The 18,084-nt window shown below is 34.1% G+C and overlaps 1 protein-coding gene across 8 annotated transcripts in view; it reads left to right on the forward strand.

Annotated features, from left to right (window-relative positions):
• Positions 1-18,084, forward strand: part of ULK4 (unc-51 like kinase 4) — a 250,315-nt gene that overhangs the window by 19,036 nt on the left and 213,195 nt on the right. For all 8 annotated transcript variants that reach the window (XR_010371656.1, XM_064444057.1, XM_064444056.1 and 5 more), the window contains 6 exons: positions 965-1,064; positions 1,551-1,655; positions 3,685-3,745; positions 5,740-5,921; positions 7,363-7,409; positions 8,223-8,301. Coding sequence is in view for 7 of the 8 variants with exons in the window: in XM_064444057.1 (XP_064300127.1) it covers positions 965-1,064; positions 1,551-1,655; positions 3,685-3,745; positions 5,740-5,921; positions 7,363-7,409; positions 8,223-8,301 (574 nt within the window). In the remaining variant the exon portion in view is untranslated. The remainder of the gene's footprint in view (positions 1-964; positions 1,065-1,550; positions 1,656-3,684; positions 3,746-5,739; positions 5,922-7,362; positions 7,410-8,222; positions 8,302-18,084) is intronic.

An 18,084-nucleotide genomic window follows, 5' to 3' on the forward strand; every position in this document is an offset into this window, starting at 1 on the left:
GATTATTTAGTAAAATAGATTTTGTTCTTGTCCGCATCAAGCATAAATATTCCAGTTTAAAATTAAGTAGTCCTTCAAGCTTCATGAGTAACCTGAAATAGTGTTATTGTGCATGACAGTCTGTCTGTTTTTCCAGTTATTTCTGTTGGTTTTATAAAGTATTGCTCCTCAACTTGCTTACAGCTCACAGCTAAGACCATGCTATTAGTAATTTAAAATGGCATTTGCTGTTTGCTTTAGGAATCTGCTCAGACGAAAGGCTGCAATGCCATTACAAATGCTCAGTATAACAACATGTCATGCAAATTATCTCAGGAATGAGAGTAGGGAAAAAATATTTTTAAGAACAAGAAAGTTGATTTTAAACACTTGGATTTAATTCATGTATACTATAAAAACTTAAGTTCACCAGCAGTTTATGAAAATGGCAAATTTGCAGTATTCTGGTCTCTCCTTTCTTTGTTTTCTAATTAACATGAGATTTTTTTAAAAAGAAAAACTGCAAAGTAAACTCAGTTCACATTCATACATGAGAATAGGCCGTTAATTCCCATTACTTTGCCAAGAGTTGTCAGTCAGAAGGGTATAACATGAAATGAATTGCAATTTTTTGTGAAGTAGTTTTCCTTGTATGCTGTTTGTAATTGGGAATTAAGATAATTTTTTTAGCGTCCAGTTTGGAGAACTGACTATGGGTGAGAAAATAATCAGATTGTATTCATTTAACAAATGAAAAAAGAAACCATCCAGTCCTTCCCATTTCTAACTGACAAACAAATCATAACTTTGTGAGGACATATCTAAAGGCAGGTAGTTCATGTTTAGTTGATGGAGCAGGCATAGCATCATTTGTGTTTGTCAGCTTCGAAAGTTTACGGTATGTCATGAAAGTTTCAAAAGAGCAACAAAGTAGTCTGCAGTGAAACTTAATCTGTATTCCTTGTTGGTTTTTTTCTTTCTTAAGTTCTCGTCCCACTCCTAGAACTAGCACAGCAGTAGAAGCGAGAGATGCTACTACTGCTCCAATCCAAAATTTTCCACAGAGAGATTCATGCTTGAAAAAGGTGAGTATGAAAATTATATTAAGGGATGGTGGTATCTTTATAGTTAGAATTTTAGCCTGGAGTCTGTGGCAAAGTCATCTTTCTTCTCACATAATTATAACAGGAAAGGAGTTCCTATAGTGTGCAAGTTATTTTAAAAAAATGTGCAGAACTTCAGATGTAAGAATTAAGGAAGATGCTTAGTCCACTTTTTTTCCCCCTCAGTGTATAAAAGAGATAATGCCATCTTCTTTCTTCTCAGACTAGTTTTTTTAAACTTGGGTTGCAAGTGTTTTGGACTCGGTACTTTTTCTTCCAACATTTTTTCTTTATAGTGACTTTTAGATGGCCCTATCTGCTACTACGCAATGAAAAGTAATTTAGAATATGTTGTTTATATGGCCAAACTGTGTGGTATAATGTTGAAATGAAATATTTTTGGAACAAACAAAAGCTTTTTTTTTTGTGCAAAACAGTTTTTTAAAAAAAACTTTGTTCTTGTTCTAGGCTAAAAATATGTGCTCAAGTCAGCAGGATATGGAGTCAACACTGAAAGAGCTCATTTACAGTGAATCTGATCTTATCATAACACCGATCATTGACAATCCAAAGGTACAGCAAAATAAAATATAGGATTCAGGAACTCATGGGTGAGGCTATTTTTGCAGATAAATCTTTAATCAGGGTGAAACTCTTTTCCTGTATTTTATAATTCTCATTTTAAAGCAGTTCCACCCAGTCATCTGGCAAGCCCTCCTGCAACTTTTGGCAGTCTTTTTGAATCCTATTGTGTTGCTAATTTGAAGAACAGAGCTATTTTGGGGTTGAATACTAATATTAAATAATGTTTTACAAGAAATAGAGACTACTAAATGCTGTGTTCAGTGCTTGTGTAGATTTGTTTTCTGATAACTTGCTTAGATATCTATTACTTAAGTGAACACAAAGCTGAGTGTGTTTTGGTATACTCAGAACAAGGCCATCTATGAAGCCTTCTAGATTAGGAATAACTAAACTTTAGACATGATTATATTTCTAACAAATATAAACTTATTTTCTCTGGAGAAGAAGACCTGAAGTTACAAGACATGTCCATCCAATTTCTGTTGTACGGATTCTAATGTGATAACAGTTTGTGATGAGTCTCTTCAGCAGAGCCTGACACTTTTTTGACGGTAAAGGGAAGACCAAAAAAGAATCAGAGCTCTGCACTGCAGTGACAATGTAATATGCGTGTACGGGCACATGTGTAGTATTGGATGGAGTGACAGGCAAGAGCCCCTTTAGTCTTCCTTTTATTTCTGTGGGGAAAAAAAAAGAAGTCATTTTAGCAACTTTACTTAGTAAGCGGCAGGTGCAGGGAACGCAACATTTTTCATTAGAAGTCAGCATCTAGCCCATTAAGAATGTTTAACAGCTTTTGGTTGCTGGATTGCTTTAGTATAACAATTTTTGTTTGTTTGTTTTAATGGACTTCCTAACACTCTCAAAAAATAAAGATCTTATACAGATAGATAAACTAACTACCCAACATTACTATTTTAATGTGTTTGGGCTGGGGGACAGTTTTGCCAGTGGAGAATTTCAAAGGTAATGATGCATCTGAGTGCCACCTCTGTAAGTTCTCAGGTCTCTCTTGGGACACCGACATGAAGCCTTAGCCCTTCACTGCTTACAAGTATAAGAGATAAGGGGTAAGTGTACATACTGATGTGCACACGGAGACTAATCTCCTTACTACACAATGCCAGACTCAGAATTAATGCAAAATAGTCCACTCAATTCCAGGGACATGCGATCAGAGTCATTGCATACTTGGTGATCTTCAGACTAAAGGATGATACTAACACCTGGTAAAGCTGAAGAGCTTGCAACTTAATCTCCTGGAGCGGGATTTAAAATTCTGCCAGCATCTATTAAAAGCTAAAATGTCAGCTTATATTGCAAAATTTCCCTGTGTTCTGCAGATCAGTGGAATTGAATACCTCTTTTAGAAAATAACTCTAGTAACACCTAGGCTTCATCTGTCAAAGGCTAAATTCCAGTATACAGTTATCTCTTTTGTATGCTTTAGTTACTAAAAATCACACTCAAATTCTCAGTCACTGAGCAGTCATCCAATTTCAAGATGTACCAGAAAATAATGTGTTGTGGGGGGCAGAAAACCCCTATACCTTACAAATGACTTTATTCTACAATGATCTAGTGAGATATTTTAAAAAAATAGATATATATATATATGAGTTTACTGTATGGCAATGAATTGCCAAAACACTTCATGAACTCTCAGCTGCATAGGTCCTTTTTGTAGCTTTTGAAACACAAATGCAAGTATTTTTCTGCATACAAGCAAGATAAACATGTAAACTAAAAAAATCCTATCATTTTGTATTCCCAATTAAAAAAAAACTTAAATGGAAGTACTAATAATTTAATTCTATTAAAAACGTAGAGTTAAATCTCAACTATCTGCTTGGAAGAAATACATACCAGGAAACAATGGAAAATGCTTCAGTAATGAGCAGTGGTTTGTATACCCATCCTGTAGGATTTTTGCATCTTTGTGTTTTCATGTTCAACTACTTATAGATTTCCAGAAATGTATTAAAACTAGTTGCAATGTGTGTGTTTATTTTTCCAGATAATGAAGCAAGCACCAGTTCGATTTGATCTGATAACTTTACATATACCAACATATTCAGGTATGGATCTGCTGAAGTTGTTGAAACTTAAGTTTTGCATGTGATGGTGCAACTTGCTATCACAAGACCTCTACCCTCCCTTTGCAGATGATGAGCTATCACAGCTGGGAGGACTCATAACTTTTGTGAAACTGAAATTGCATATATAATCTTTTTAGCTAGACCCATTTTGAGTAGACTTTTCAAGTGCTAACAATTACATGCCCTTACTTTCTCTTCTGCCTTCTTCAGTTACAAGCCCATGCTCAAAAGCTTTTAAAATAAGACAGTCAACACCGTTTTAGTGAGGGAAAAATAGTATATATTTTTCCCGGTGTTATTTTTTGTAAACAACTGAGATATAACTGAAATATTCAACAAAATAGATTAAAATTTGACACAGGTAGAGAAGCAAATAAAAACAGGGCCTTAAAATGTTCAGTGTTGATCAGCTATAATATTAGGCAGCCTTGCCAGTCCCACCTTTAATCATGAAATGTTAGGGAGTCATGTCCCAAAAGATAGTGTGGAGTTGTTTGGCATTTGATTTTTTTTTTTTTTTAATTGGTGTTGGTTTTTAATGTCTGGAAGGGCTGCTGTTATTTCTGAAAACAAAAGTCTGCTCATTGTGATGACTGTAATGTTTCTTCCCCTGGAAAATTTCCTCTAGTCTATTTAAGGAAGTATTATTATACTTTACTGTGCCGGAAGAGGGATGTCAGCCAGATATATAGTCCTCCTAGAACCTCTTCTTAGACATAAAGGTTCCTCTTTTTTTCTTTCTGTAAGGTATGTATTTTGGAGAGTTAATTTGTTGAAGAAATTTTATAGGTGGAAAGGAATACAACATCCCCCAGTCTCCCAATCGAAATTGTGGTAACAAAATATTTTTAATTTGGCTAACATCCTAGGCAAAAATGATCAGATTTAAGTGCCTAAGGGGGTGGTATTTGATTTCATATTGCATTTAAGTAGCTAAATTATCACACTGATGTTCTGACATATTTAACTATTGTTGTCTGTATTCATTTAATACGGGACAGTGTTTTTTGTGGTTGTAACATTTTCAGAATTGTAGCTTTTTTCTGGACAACTTTCTGATTGTTTTTGAGGACGTTGAATTTGATGCTGTCAATAATTGTCAATAATGTCAATATTGTCAATAATGATTCAAGACAGTATAGAAAAATTAAGAGAAACACCTGAAATCCAAACCTCTTTTCACCTTTACTAATGTAAATTATAATTGCCTTCATTAGCAGGTGTTATTACTTAAGTGTAAAATTGCAGTAAGAGACAGAAGACATGCTCTTAAATATTCAGTACTGGAGCATATCAGGATGGCAGATAAGTTATGAATAAATAACTAACCAAAACTGAGGGAATATATGGCTGCTAAAGTTATCCACCGAGACTGATAATTAAGTCTGAAAATTCTCTATTCACGTACAGTGGTCAGTGGATTGAACCACAGGATTTATGTTAACCATCCTAGTGACTTGACTTCGTGTTCCTCCTGAAGTTTTGATACTACTAAGGCTTAACTACATGGGTACCTACCTATATGAATAACTGTATACACTTTTAGTTTATTGATTCTGGGGAGATTTTGCTGACTTTCATTAGGTTTTGCCTCAAAATTACTCTACTGAAACTGCACTTTCTTATTAAGAATTAGTTATGATTAAGGACAACTGCCACCTTTCCTAAATACAATGCTAAGAAATGTTTACTTAAATGAAATCCAATGACTTAGCAGGGTTGCACTTTCAAAAATGTTTTGAGGTTCTTATTGCTGCATTTTTGTGCTTTTTTTCACTTGTTATTTCTTTTTTGATGTCTAAAATCTTCAGAAGTGAATTATAACATTTGTTTAATATTTTTTTTAAGTACTAAAATTATAATTAAATTCTAACTTTGGAACTTATTTATTAATGTTAATGTTGCTTTCTAGTGTGTTAAAGCAACATCAGAGATCCATTATCTTTAACTATTTGTTTGCTCCTTATGGTTAGCTGAGAAGTTATCGTCTATGAAAGACATGGACTGGAATGACTTCTTGCAACGAGTATGTTCACTGCTTGATTCCACTGAGAAGAATACAGGAGCAGCACGTTCTAAACTGAACTTACTGTACTATCTGTGTACTGTGGCTGTCCACAAGGAAGTTGCAAGCAAGTTAATTAGCTCTCAGCTGGTAAGTAATAAAGCTTTGAAGGAATCAACATGGTTTACATACTTGCCATTGTAGCAAAAATCATCTGCTTTTAGTTATATTTTGAGAAATCACTAGTGTACTGAGAAAAATAATAAGGCCAATTAAGTACAAAACAATGAAAAAAATTATTAAATTCCATGCCAGGTTTTTTAAGAGCCGAGGGAAACTAATTTTTTCTCTTATGTTTCAGATATGTTTACATATTGATTTGTTTTATTAGAAAGTTGGGGTAACAACTAACTTTGGAGAGTGTGAAATAACATCTGATGAAATGTTAGTCTTTGTAAATCATTGACAGAGAAGACTGAAAGAAACTCACGTTTAAATTGTTAAATAATTTTTTTTTTTTGGCCATGTGTCTGAAAAGAATAGCAAGAAAAACTTTCTAAAGAACATACAGTAAAAGTTTCATTAAATAGTGCTTCAAAGAGTGAGCATGCTCTCTGAAGAGGCTGTCTTAGAGTATACTTAAATGGTGGCTTCACCTTTCAGGAGCCTCTTTCTGCCAGACCAACAATTTTACTAGTATCCTCTGTAGTGGTTTAACATATTTCTTAGAGTATTGCATGTGCAGAAGAGAAATAGACTTATTTTTGAAATTATGTAAAAGCATCACAGAGGCTTTCTTGATATGTGCTCTTTGCAGTTTGTTTAATAAACTACCTTATTCTCCTACATTTATACTAATGCACGTAAGTCATATTCTGACACATGTAATAGCTGGATATAGGGATATTAAGGGCAAAATTGCACTGCCAGAAAAATTCAATGAAGAACATAAAGGTTGGAAGCAATGGTAGATCTTTTGCCATACAATTCTTGTGAAAACAGGAAACAGAATTGTTGGAAGGTTTATTCCATTATCACTGGAGAATTTTTTGGGGGACAGTAATCCAATAACTGAATTGCCAATTAACAGAACATTTTAGAAATGAGTTAGTAATTACGCAGTTTGGATCTTAAGTGGCTGATTATGTGTGCTAACAGTCCATTAATTATTCTAGAATTTGCCAACTATTTTTGTCCATTCTCACAAAATAAATTTCATTTATTAAGCACTTGTTGGGTAATACTGTTCGACGATGCCTGTGTTTGTAGATGAAAGTATCAGATATTTTTTCCTCTGCATGGTGTTACTCATAATTAAAAAATGTTGGGTTTTTTTTTAAACACAGTGATACATGTTTAGCACTTCAGTTTAAAGCAAGAATATAGAATTAAATTGTATTTTTACTCTAAGCCTTTTTCTTATTTATCAACGTTTGGACAGTATCTACAGTATTTGTCTATGATAATACTTTTTGCAAATGTTACCCAAATACATTCTTATGAAATTACTGATAGTTTTGGTTTTTTTAGCTTTGACACATATCAGATCACTGAAAATCATTAATGTTTATTTATCTTCTTTAAACTATAGTTTCCTTTATTGATACAGCAGCTGCGTGCAGCCGCCAACTGGGATATGTAAGTAACAATTATTTTATATTTTCAAATACAGGATTATCACTGAATTTTATTAAAGGTACTCTTTAGTAGGGTATTTGAGGGGTGTTTTATCTTGTCAGACTCTTATGGTACCTGACTGGCAGTATGATTGTCTATATAACATTGAATTTTTTCAGCATTGAATTAATATTTTGCTATTTCACAGGACCAAAGATTATAGAGTATCTCTAAAATTTTATCTATAAGTTATATAATTTAGTGTATCAAGTAGTGTTACTTAAAATCACTGAATAAACTAACCCATACCATAAAAACAGTAAAATTACTATAGTGGTAGCTTCTTTTAAATGCCCGTCAGAAATATTTCAATGTGATAGTGCCCTCTGCTGTTTGTTTCATAAATGTTGATTTCATTATTCCAGTTTTTTCTTTAATGCAACATTTAAAACTGATTTGCTGATACAGATTTAATTTCTGTTTTGTCAGCTATACTGAAAAGTTGAAATGATCTATAGGGGTTTTCAGTGTTATAAGAAAACTGAAGATAAGCATGACTGATTAGTAAGACTGTAACAATCTAAAGAATCTTCATTCTTCCGTCCTAAAGGAAAAAGTCTTTATGCATTAATTTATTGCTATATTGAACTGAAATACTGAAATCATTTGATGATACCAAGAAAATAGAAATAAGAAGAAAATGTGAGTTGTAAATAGCACTTCAAGTATTTCCTGCTCTTAGCAATCTGTGTAAAATATAAACAAGACATAATTAGTTTTGTGATGTTTTTGAAATAGTTTTATGTACCTACAAAAAATTTATTTGATATGCAGACGTGCCAAAGTTGCTCGAGTGATTGGTTTACTGGCATTACATACATCTGAACTTGGAGAAAACGTACCTGTTTCTGAGGTAACTGCTTTCCTTTTTTTGGGGGGTGGTGGTGGTGAAAGTTTAGTGCTGTTACTACTTACATAAACTTCCACAGCTTTCGTTTTTTTTGAACGCTGCTTTCTTATTACTCATATGTATAAATGGGAATATAATTAATTCAATTAATTTCATGTATAATTTTCTGAGTTTATTCTATGTGGTTGTAGTTCTGTCCTACTAACCTGTGGCAGAACTACCCACCAATGATAAAACTCTAGCCATTTTCTCTCTTTTTCAGAAAATTTAGTCACTGTCTTACTACTTATGCCTGTGTGTCTGTAACAAGAAAATGTTGACATATGTGGTTATCCTGAAATGTAATTATTGTAATTAGTATAAAAATGGTACAATTGATTCCTTAGAAATCCTTTTTCCAAAAAGTAATTGAGATGGGAGTAGGTAAGATTCCTCACAGTTCTAGAAGAATGTATGTAATGAAGGGCAAGTAATTTTCTTTGGAGAAGAAAAATCTTTTTAATCCTTTTTTTTATTTTTCATTCTCAGTAGTTGACTTAAACAGAAGACTGATCAGACAAAGTGACCTTACTCTCTTTTTTTTGCATGTGACATGCACACAAATTTTGTAAACTTGACAGAATCTACTATTTAGTATCTGTTTAAAGTATGGATGTGACATTAATACTACTTCATGAGGTGGTCAGGATTTTAATGTAATGGGTATTAATTTCAATGTGAGAAACTACTGCTAAACACACATAGCAAATATGCCTCCATACTGTGCAGATCTGGCCTGTAGGAACATGTTATTAATTAATAGCTGACTTTTTTTGGTAATGCAGCTAAAGGTTTTTGTGTTGTTCTAGGTCTCTCTGGTTTCTTATTAATGAATATAAGAATGATTATGATTATCTTGCTATGTTGCTTAACACTTCAATTCTGTAGTGAAAGCTGAACTCAAAAAATTATTGTTATTATCTAGGCTTTTTTGTTTGTTTTATAAAATTACAAAGTGGGGAAGGAGTCATTATGGTTAGTCATTGAAGTCCCGTCAAAGTCTTTCAATACTGACAGTTGCATGTCAGCTGACTTCGAGGTCACAATTTAAGTGTGCTCTTGTATGTGGCAGATTTTTCTTGACATTTGATTTTTAAAAGTTCCAGTGAAAATACTCAAAAGTAATTTTGATATGTCCGTACAACTTTCGGCTTTAGGTGTTTGAGGTGTTTAGCACTAATACATTAAGCAATAGTTTCCCTAGCTTCCCAGTTTCCATCATAGAAAATACATATCTTCGCCTGCTTTGTGTATGTAAAAGCAATAGATTGAAGTAGTTTTACATTGAGCTATAATATTATTTTATTAAATATATTTCCAATTTTTTCCATATGAACATAAAAGTAATTCACAAATAGAATTTAGCATTTTTAGAAATAAAAAAACCAACAAACCAACCAACCAAAAAACCCAAACCTTTAAACCAGTATTATATATTGTATTAAAATATAATACTGTAATTTATCCTCTTATATGAGCCAGCTGATGCTCCAGATGAAGTTTGGTGGCTGCTGTCATTCAGGAAATGTCAAAACCAAGTGGCAGCTAGTCAGAACAACATGACCTAAAATGACTTTCTGTGATTCAGGTCTTACAGACTAAAGATGAGAGTGATCTGTCTGTTGATAATTGTTGCTGTTTTTTGTTTACTCCTCCTTTCCTAAACTTCTAATACTGCTTCCTTTTTTGACCCATGTTAGATAGACGTGATCTCTTTGTAGAACTATCTCCCATAGCCCCAAAATTTTGGTTCCAAGTGTGAAAAGTCAGTTTAGAGCTTGTGAAAGGTTCAATTCTGGAATTATCCCACCCCCCCACCCCCCCCCCACCCCCCACGAATGTGTACCATGCTATGTACACCAAGTTTTCTTGCCAGTTTTAATCACTCAGTCACAGCCCCTTTGCATTTCTTTGTTACCTCATTATGCACTCATCCAGTTGTTTGTGATTTCTTTTGTACTTTAAAGTACCACAGGACCTAATAGAGACTAGTGCAGGTCAACACTGTTGGCCCTTACTTGTTAAAATCTACCCCCTATTGTTTTTTACCCAGTTATAGATTTACTTCAGGATAGTTCCTCTATCTTTGAGGTTGCATCTGCACCGTTGACCTTTTTGTTGTTGTTTTAAATGATTTGTTAAATAGTGTAACATTAAGTCCTGAAGAAGCAGAAAAATTTTAGGAAAGAAGCCTCATCGTCATTTTACAGGCTAAAGTAAACTTTCACACCACTGTATGCCAAAAGCCTTTAATTTGTTGGGATTTTTTAAAGAATTGATGGTTTTCCTATTTTTTTAAATTATTTTTTTTTAAGTTCTTAGGTAATCGGTGAACTGCAATTCGTTTCGAATGTAGCCACCAGAGGTCACTAAAACACAAAAATGCAAGTAAACTATTTCACAACTAGACAAAGATGTTAAGTGTGGAACTGTGTACAATCTTTATTCTGCTGATGCATTCTAATATGTAGGTTATATTAGAAAAAAAAAATACCTGTGAACTCACTTGCAGTTGATCTATTTCCAGTAGTATTTTTTTTAGAACAATACTGCATTGATTAGAAAAAATGAGCCTGATCTTAGAATACACAGTGAAATTGATCTCTTGTATGTATTTCTTCAAATCACATTCTTATATTGAAGATGAAGACATTTTGTGTAATATCTTCTATCTGGCAGTTGCAGTAAAAGTTGTTGATAAGTCATGGGTTCTTTTTTTCTGTGGAATTGCCCTTTACCAACCCGAAACATCATTTCTTCTTAATTATTCCTAGTTGTCTTAGGAAAACACCTAAACATTAAAGTTTTACTTTTGTATGTAGATTTGGAAACTGGTTCTTAAGGAAATAGATTCTACAAAAAAAAAACTTTCTAGGATTCTTGGGAAGAAAAAAACCTGCTTATTCTTTATCTTATAGAATGAAAAATTCTTCCCAAGTTAGGGAGGCTTGCTTCATGAACGTCTAATTTGCCTTATTTATTAAAAGAAGCTATTGTTCTTTCTTCTCTGCGACTAGATTGGGCCTTCTGCCATCCAGGACACAGCCACTCTGATGTGAAATTTCAGACTCAGTCTTTTATTTTAGTAAGAGATGATAGAGCAACTTCACAGAATGCCTCCCTGCTGGGAAGGAGTGTCCTTCTCTGTCTCATAGGAGACCAGCCTCTTCCACCTATTGAGTCATGCTCTGCCTGTCCTTTTGGAGGCAAAAATCTAGTCCTTTTCCTTACGTCTTTTAAATTTGCTAATTAGGAGTATCGGTCTCACACTATGATTTAAGCAGCTGTGCCTGTTTTTTTTTTCACAGACTTGGGCCCATTGCTCTACTAAGTGTTTAAAGGGCTCACAGGACCTACTACAGTCTTCACACTGCAAGTTTCTTTGCAAAGCATTTGGCTTATGAACTTCCATGGTCAAATAAAGAAACTAAATATCCCATAGAGAATGAGATCCTATTAGAATATCTCTGTAATATTGAGTGTAGAATGTGACTCCTTTGTCAAAGCAATGGAATATCATGATTTCTGTTTTCATCCAAATTGAAACTCCATATGATTTGAGCCTTTTTGTTTCTGATATTTTGAAGTGCAATTTGATGGTTGTTTTCTACAGTTGCAAAGCAGCTGCATTGTTACAGGTGCAGTTCTATGACCTGTAAACCCATAGGTAGACTTCAGCTAGTCTGAATATATCTACTTTGGTCCTCGTCTAAGTTTGTTGTCATTCAAATTATTATAGAATGTCACTTCTAAGTCACGTCCTAGCTTATCTCTCTGATAACTCCTGCTCATATTGTAAGGAGATTTAAATAAAAATGGTTTCATTTGGCCATGTATTCCCAACCTATTTAGTTTTAATGTTGTTTTTATTGCAAAATTTTTTTAGTCTGCTGACAAATGATAATAATTTTAGTGTATCTTTGCTTCCTCCAAGGGCACTTTCCTTGTTTTGCCCCGATACCTCTTATGTGGGGAAAAAAAAAACCCACCCCAGTTTTAAAAAAATAAAAATCTGTAGGCAGGAGATGGAAGCTGTAGCAGAGTGCATGCATAAATACTTACACATGTGCACACACATCTACTGTTTTGTAAAATGATTATTTTAAGACCTTTAAAATTATCTTTCTGGCATAATCAGGATTCTCACTTAATACTTTGGGAACAGTGAGAAGAGATTCCATTTAAGTTTTCTAAGTGACTTCTAGTAAACTTTCAACCTCTATCATAAATTTCTTCAATTTATTTTCAACAACTCAGTCCGCTGCATGTAACTTCCATACTTGCCGGGAGCATATGGGAGGAAAACAAACAAATATAAGACCAAAAATTCTCAGGTAAATTAGCCTCTGCTGGCAGAAACTTATGGTGTGTGTGAGAAAAGTTTTTTCCAAGTTAATAAACAGAAAATATAGTTAAATGAACAACAATGAATCTGTCAAGCATGGCAGTTCTGGATTGCTGGAGAAAATATTAAGATCTTTTATCAGAGCTGTAAGAAGATTCTTTCTTTTTTTTCTCCCTTCAAAAAATGAATTTTATCAATTCAATTAATCGGGCTTGTTTTATGTTTGAAGTCCAAACTAAGATGGTTGTAGAAAACAAGAAAATTCTCAGCTAGGAAGCTGAAAACTGACATTGGTTGTTGCAGGATTAAATAAATTTTTGCAATTTTCTTAGATAAGTTGCCTCAGCAAAGCAAAAGCTGTACCCTTTTAAAAGACATCTAATTTACACTGTTTTCATAGTCCTTTAAATTTACTCTGTTCTCTTTGAGAGATGGAATAGTACATTTTTCCATTAAAATTACATCAGTGGTGCTTCCAGTATGTGTCTTTGCAATAGTCTTCAATTTAGAGTAAATTGAAGTAAATTTTTACCCACAGTAAAAATGCTGTGGGTTTTTTTTCTACAAGACTGTTATTTTTGGGATAATGAAGAACTAGGATCCCTTAGGACCCTTCTCTTCAGTGGATAAATATCAATATCTCTGGAAGGTAAAAAGCTATCTGGCAGACTTTTGTCTGTGTTTTCAATATTTCATTCAGAATTCTAAGCATAATTATATTCCTCCTAAATTGGGGATATGAAACATCAAGTCAATGTTCTCCTCTAGCTACTTCTGTTGTAAATACAATACTGACCAGGACTATTGTAAGCTTCAGAGACAACCTTGCTAGGGGAGAATTAAGGGTAACATACACTAGGGGAAAAGACAGACCCTGAATTCACACCCATCTAAAGACTTCAGGAAATCAAAGGGCATCCAGGCACTGATTCAGAGTTAAGAGGGAAAACAGCTTCCCATCAAATGTTTTGATATTTCATTTTCCGCCTTATTTCTGTGAGCTTTCTTGCAAAAAAGAAGTGAACAAACGTGTGTGGACAGTCAGTAGGTGGCTAGATGTGGTGCTTACTCGAGTTTTGAGAGACTGGTGTGAACCTCTCTGATCTGCCTATCTTTCTGCATCCCACATGTATATCTGAAAGTCACACAGTATTATGCAATGGAGAGAAGTATGTTACTGCATGTACTTACAGCTTTAGAGCAGAAGCACATATTTTGGGCTTCTCGTGTTATATCTGAATATTGGATTATTTGGGTTTTGCATTTGTTTTAATGAGATTGGTTTATTGTGTGGCAGGAATAGGTGTCTTAAAAAAAAACGTCCAAACTGGTGAATTGTTACTATCTGCTGTGGTCTTAAGGTGGATACTCAATAGAGAACTGATCTTGATTAGAAGGAGCTTTTTAGATCAGGCTCATTTTAACTTGCATCTGTTCTGTCATCCAGCTTGATGTGCAAATGCTTGTGCCAGCCCAAAGGAGGAGATAGAGCAAGGCTGATTCTGTTTTTATTGATGGTGACACTAGTTATACTGGCTTAAAATGACCAAAATTGTTATCAAACTCAGAATGAATATCAGTGTAGAGTAAACAATATGGCATGGACTACTGAAGTGTGCATCCTCATCTTTTTCTTACTCGTCTTCCATAGAAGGCAAATTATACATTTTGTCAGTGTGGTCAACATTTATTTTTTTTTTTCAAAAATCCATAGCCAATAGATCTTCCTGTGTGCATTGCTTTTCTCTGTCATTCATTCACCTGTCTTGCATTTAATTCAATTACTAGGACTAGATGGAGAAGTGAGAGTTCATTCTTCTTTAAAAAATGAATGCATATGCCTGATAGTGAACTCAGAGTGGTCTTACTTACACACCACTTCTGAAGTTTCAGTGTATTAAAAATATTAGGTTTTTTCTGGGGAAAAAGAATTTGAATTAAAAAAAATTGTGTTCGTATTTTTGGGAACACTGAGGTCTCTTGTTTCCTGCTTGGGCAATCAGGTAGCTTTAAAGGTACGAGAGCATCAGACTGAGTATTTTGAATGAAATATTTCTGTAGTTACTGGGTATGACTTTCTATTTCCAATTATAACTTCAAAGTATTTTCTGATTTTTCAATGAAACTGATGTGCAATTTGGGTGTAAGATTGCCATATTTAAGTTACTTATGTATAGAATAACACATTATATCAGAGAACACTTTAAAAGGATTCTTTGTAATTGGTTATGATGATGGAAGCATTTCATGTCTCACCAGACTGCTTGTAGGACTATTTTCACCATATATGCTTTCCTGTAATCACAGATTTTTGTTGATTCGAACCATTTGATATCTTTGCCCATCTCTACTGTAATAGCTTTCCACCAAAATCTGTGAGATTTCTGTTTAGGGTAACTTTGTTTTCTGGACCTGTGGCCCTTCCCACTATATTTCATTTTAAAGTGGGAAATGTTCTTGTTTCAATGGCTCTGCTTTAAGCTTTTCATTTTTTTAACATTGCACAGTCATTTGCTCTCATCCAGTTAGCTATCTGCATATTACTACAGCTAAAGAAACATAATTATCTCACAGAAATGCTGTAGAATTACTTCTTTAAAACTACAACTAGTATTTGAAGCTTAAGATCTCAGTATTTTACCTGTTAGCATAGAAAAATCATCATAGTTTAAAATACAGCTGTTTAAACTCTATTTTATGACATTCTATAATTCCATTTTTTCTAACCTATCCCTTATAATGTACATGTAGAGCAAGGAATACAGTTTTAACTCTTACTTCGTTAAAATATTTTACATTTGTAGTTAAAAGTAATATTTTTCACTATAAAATAATCGCTTTCTATATTACTATTTAGTATACTTAAATACTTAGTTAAAATATGTGGTAGTTAGAGAAGTTGTGATGTTTTAAGCTGGTTATTCCTCTGTCCTAGATTATTCCCAGGTAGCTTTTACAGATGAGTGACTCCCTTTGAAGGGGGTTTTACATGCACGACAGCTGTAGAATAAATAATTTCTTATAATGTTAATGGGAATTATGTCTAGTGAGGACATAATTGCTCCAGAAAACTGAGATACGTCATCTCTTATTTTCCACTTGCAACTGGAAAAATGCAAAGAAATTTCTACTGTGCAAAACCTACTAAGAAACAGAGCTTGACCCAATAGTTGTTCGTGTTAAAAAAGATAAGCATAAATGTTAGGCTAATAAATAATGCTTATAGTGTCAACATTGAGTTATATTTTTCCTTCAATTCAGCTGCATAGAAAACTTTATATAAATAATTATATATGGTTTAACTTTTCTATCCCTAAGCCTACCAATTTCATGTTTGCTTGAGAGCAGAAGTGGTTCTTAAGCAGGAGTGTAAGAGAAGACAGCAGGACTTCATGGATTAGTTTGTGCAAACCATCCTTTCCTAGGGCTGCAAAGAATAAAACATGGAAGCTATACTGATTTGGAAGGCAGCTGGAGGATTCTTGAACAGGGTTTACCTTTTTGTCTTGATCCTGGGGTGATAAGCAGTTTCAGGTTAACTTAGTTCCAGAGGAAAATGATGATTATGTGAAGCGTACCATGTATCTGACAGCTACCTTTATTATGTATGTACCATGCAGTGGGAAGCTTAGTTCTTCTGACTGTTGTACTTTGTGGGCTTTTGCTGAACTAATTTCAGTTCTTCCCTCCTCCAGCATCACTTTCCTGAGGATTTGAGAATATGCTTGTGTCCTATTCTGTGTATGCATAGAATAATTTTGCCTTTATTGATTTTATTTGGTAATCTAAACTGAAAATGTTCTGTGATTTCTTAGAGTTTTTTGGCTTTATTCATACACACAGAGAGCAAGATTAACTGAATATGCATTTTAATTTTTGTAGTTCAAGCCAAAATATCAAGACAAGTAAAATCAAATCCTGTACGGGAAATTTAAGGTAGTGTGCTATTATTTTCACAAAAACATAAGGTTGGTTATCCTGCAGCATTAAAAATTGAAAGATTCAGCCCGTCAGCAGTACTAAATGAATGTGATGTTAACAAATAAACTGTCAGCCACTTCACCAGTTACCTTTGGGAATGTATCCTTAGCTTTCTTGGTAAAACCTGTACTATTGAGAGTACTGAGAACTGTTTCACAGAGAGGGAAAAAATTCCAAATATTCTGAAGTCCCAAGAGCACTTACTGCCTGCAGTTCCCTCTATATAAAATTAGGCAACTAAATCCATATGTAGAAAATGCAGTAGGGATACCTGAACAATTCTTACTTCTACAGCTAACGAGCAGATCTCTCAGCTAACGGAGCCTGCTTTCTGATGAATTGACTCTGTGCTGGCTGACTTCTAGACTTAATTGCATAAAAGCTACCATTTAGCATATTCATGTCTTCCTTCATTAGCTATCACAAAGTTTTAAAAAGAAAATCCTTGGTTTAGGAGGGTGTGTTCTCATACTTAACAGGGTGATCTCTCAGGTTTTTCTGTGTAGTGTCTTCAAAATATTTTCATATAAGTATTCTCTGTTTAAAAAGAAATGAGTTTGTACCACAGCCTTTCTGTCAGTTTTATGTTGCTATTTGGTTTCCAGAGGCTTAAAAAACCCAACCAACCAACCAATAATGGTTTCATAGAAATTGGGTAAGAGGTTTGAAATGATTGCAGGGAAGGAGACAATGCTAAAATGGCTGGCTAAATGCTTCTCTTTTCTTTTTATGCTACCCCAGTTTTCCTGAAAATAACACATCATAGTATAGAATTTCGTATTGTTGTGCATCATGGGACAGAGAGATTAATTTGTCATGTGTTGTAGATTTAAATCATATGTGTTTTTTCGCTAGTATTTTTTGGCATTATGGGTAGACTTTGGTCTTTGCTTGCAGCATCAATTTTTGTTGTTACTTTCATTGGCATACTGTGGGTAAACTATGGAGAATAGAAAATGAAAATTAAGGTAAATGTCAAAATGAATAGTTTGAGAATAGTATGTTTGTCTCATTTCTTAGATTGACAAAAGGTCTTGCACTTGCAAATTAATCAAATCATAGCCTAGTAACGGGAAAAAATTCAGCCTTTTCCTCTAAAGCACATGCTTGATTGACACAATTAGGCTACGACACATTTTTGTGATAGAAATTGCACACTGGTGGTAGCTGAAAAGCCTGATTTCCTGCTGCCTTCTGATTACAGCGCTAAAAGACACTCAAACCAGGCTCAGTTTTAGGCGAGATCAGTTGTATACTGGTTTTAGTCCTAACTTTTGCTCTGAATACCAGCCCTTCCAGCTATAATCAGGAAAAAATGTGATTTTTAGTCTGAAACACATTTAAAAAGAACTCTGTAGAGAAGAAGGAAATTTCTAGCCAGATGTTGTTTGGTCTGGTTTGCATCTTCACTGAGCAGAATG

Source organism: Phalacrocorax carbo, chromosome 2 (assembly GCF_963921805.1).
Source record: "Phalacrocorax carbo chromosome 2, bPhaCar2.1, whole genome shotgun sequence".
NCBI lineage: Eukaryota > Metazoa > Chordata > Aves > Suliformes > Phalacrocoracidae > Phalacrocorax > Phalacrocorax carbo.